The following is a 2,199-nucleotide window of genomic DNA, read 5'->3' on the forward strand; positions in this document are numbered from 1 at the left end:
TGCAAGAATCCACCAGGCCTGAACAAAACAACCAATCAGAGCCAAGAAAGATAGTTGATTGTTGAGTCTCATTCTCAGGTTATCAAATATAGATGCTTTAGGACCCAAAGTGTCAGTATTTGACAAACTTGGAATCAACAACCAAATTGAGTCAAGCCTGCAAGCTATTTCAGGCAGTTAACTCAAGCTGCACTGCTATACACACGACATGCCTCACTCCATAATCACTAACCAAGCACACCCTTCCAATCTGGTGGTCCATTCCCAACTCTCCCTCTGCTCTGTCACTGCCACTGCTGCCCTGCATCAGTATTGCTGCCTGCTTTTCTGTAAGCCCCACCACCACCCCAGCATCCACCTGTAGGCTCCAGCTAGAGGGTTTAAGGTATTTGCTCATCACTCCCCATTATCTCTATGGAAACATTTCTGCAGGGAGTGATAAGCAAATACCTTAAACCCCCTAGCCGGAGCCTACAGGTGGATGAGGTCGGAGCCTAGATGCCAAAATTTAACTATGCTAAACTGCTGTAATAAACATTTCAAACGTGAGTTGTCGGACTGAACTATCTTTCTTGGTTCTAAATGGCTGTTTATATTTAGGTGCGGTGGATTCTTGCAAATACCAATAGGAGCACTAGGAGGAGCGAGAGGAACCTGATTTTTCATAGATTATCTGTCTCATGTTCTACTGTTAGGATATAATGAAGGTTTCAGCAAATATGACGAATAATATTTTTTATAAAAAATGACCAACTGCAGCTTTGAGGAACAACAACTAACGCTAGTTACAGTAGACCCCTACTTTTCTGCCAGTGACTCAGCAGGTGTTGCATGACCTGAGCAGAAAGCAATGTCTCATGGGCATCAGTGCTAACGTAAGCAACTGAGGCTAACTGACTTTCACTATTCTGAGCGGAATATACAGTAACAGCACAATGGGTAAAATTTTAGGTTTTTTTCCAAATAATTAAAAAATACACCCATTGATAAAAATATTGCATGATAATTGTAAGTTGATTTTGTAGTCAAACAGATACAGATAGGCACAGTGCCCTGATATGTGAGTAAGATCAAGCCAGAACTAGAAGACGTCTGTAAAAGCATAACACAAGGAGAAAGTTGTTGACAACTGACACACAAAGCAGAGGGAAACCTTATCAATCCTCTTTCACATGTCAAACACACAGGCCATTATTTGCTATAATTTATGAAAAGCCCAAAAAAGTTCCAGTCACAGAACATTTTTGGCTAACTTCTGACATTACTCCCGTTCATGCATTAAAGTATTGGCAGAAAGACAAGAAGCAGAGGACATGATCATGTTGTTAGTAAATCCAGTGTGTCTTAATAGATTGATTGCATCATTAAAGGATCACACTATCTCGAACAGAAATTCTCAGTATCAGCCTTAATTTTGAATACCCGTCTACCTGCTGTCATTAGTGGAACCTTCCGCCAACCTCTGAAACTTGCACAACATTAAAAAATAGTTTACATGAAAAACCATGAGAGCTTGGCATTTTACATTTAAGTTATTTCTATTCTTGCTTCCTTTCAAATGAAGAGTCAAGTCAAAATCAATTAAAATAATAGGTTCCAACATTAAGCAAATATGTTATGGCCTCTTCCATCCCACACCCAGGATCTCAAACAAAATTACTGGAGGATTTTCTCTCGTGTGTCAGGTAGTTTGAGGGCCACCAGGCCACCACACACCAGCGCAGCGAAGGACAGCAGGATGGGGACAGCTTTGCTGACACCCACAAAGCTGGCGAAGATGGAGCTCCCAAGCACTGCGGCCAGTTTACACAGAGCGTTCAGCACACCAAATGCTGTGGCCCTGAGGGACAGAGACAGAGACAAGACATGGGCTTTAGAAGAAGCCTTCCTAAGTCCCGCCCCTTTTGGAACCTCGGGCAACTTCCTCCTTATATGTACTTAGATAAATACTATGTGCTAGACTAATCTATGTTGAGAAGACAACCACATTTTGAGGATGTTTTAAAGGTAAAAATAACATATAGTCACATCTTAGCATCTGTTTTGCTGACATTGATTAACTGGTTAAAAACCAATTTAGATTAGCTAACTAAACAGCTAACTAACCAGCTAATGATTGATGTAGATTAGCTACCTAAAAAAAAAGTTGATTGACCAGGTATTTAGCTAGTACTTTGCTAAAATTAGCTAACTTAAGAT

General features: G+C 40.6%; 1 protein-coding gene across 1 annotated transcript in view; it reads right to left on the reverse strand.

The window, feature by feature from the left end:
* Positions 1-702: 702 nt before the first annotated feature.
* Positions 703-2,199, reverse strand: part of LOC118330582 (synaptic vesicle glycoprotein 2B-like) — a gene marked incomplete at its 5' end in the record, with an annotated part of 16,982 nt that continues 15,485 nt past the window's right edge. Inside the window, 1 exon segment of the mRNA XM_035665188.1 lies at positions 703-1,840. Coding sequence (XP_035521081.1) covers positions 1,657-1,840 — 184 coding nt within the window.

This window comes from Morone saxatilis, unplaced genomic scaffold (genome assembly GCF_004916995.1).
Source record: "Morone saxatilis isolate NCDOM2014 unplaced genomic scaffold, NCSU_SB_2.0 Contig2, whole genome shotgun sequence".
In the NCBI taxonomy this organism is placed as follows: Eukaryota; Metazoa; Chordata; class Actinopteri; family Moronidae; genus Morone; species Morone saxatilis.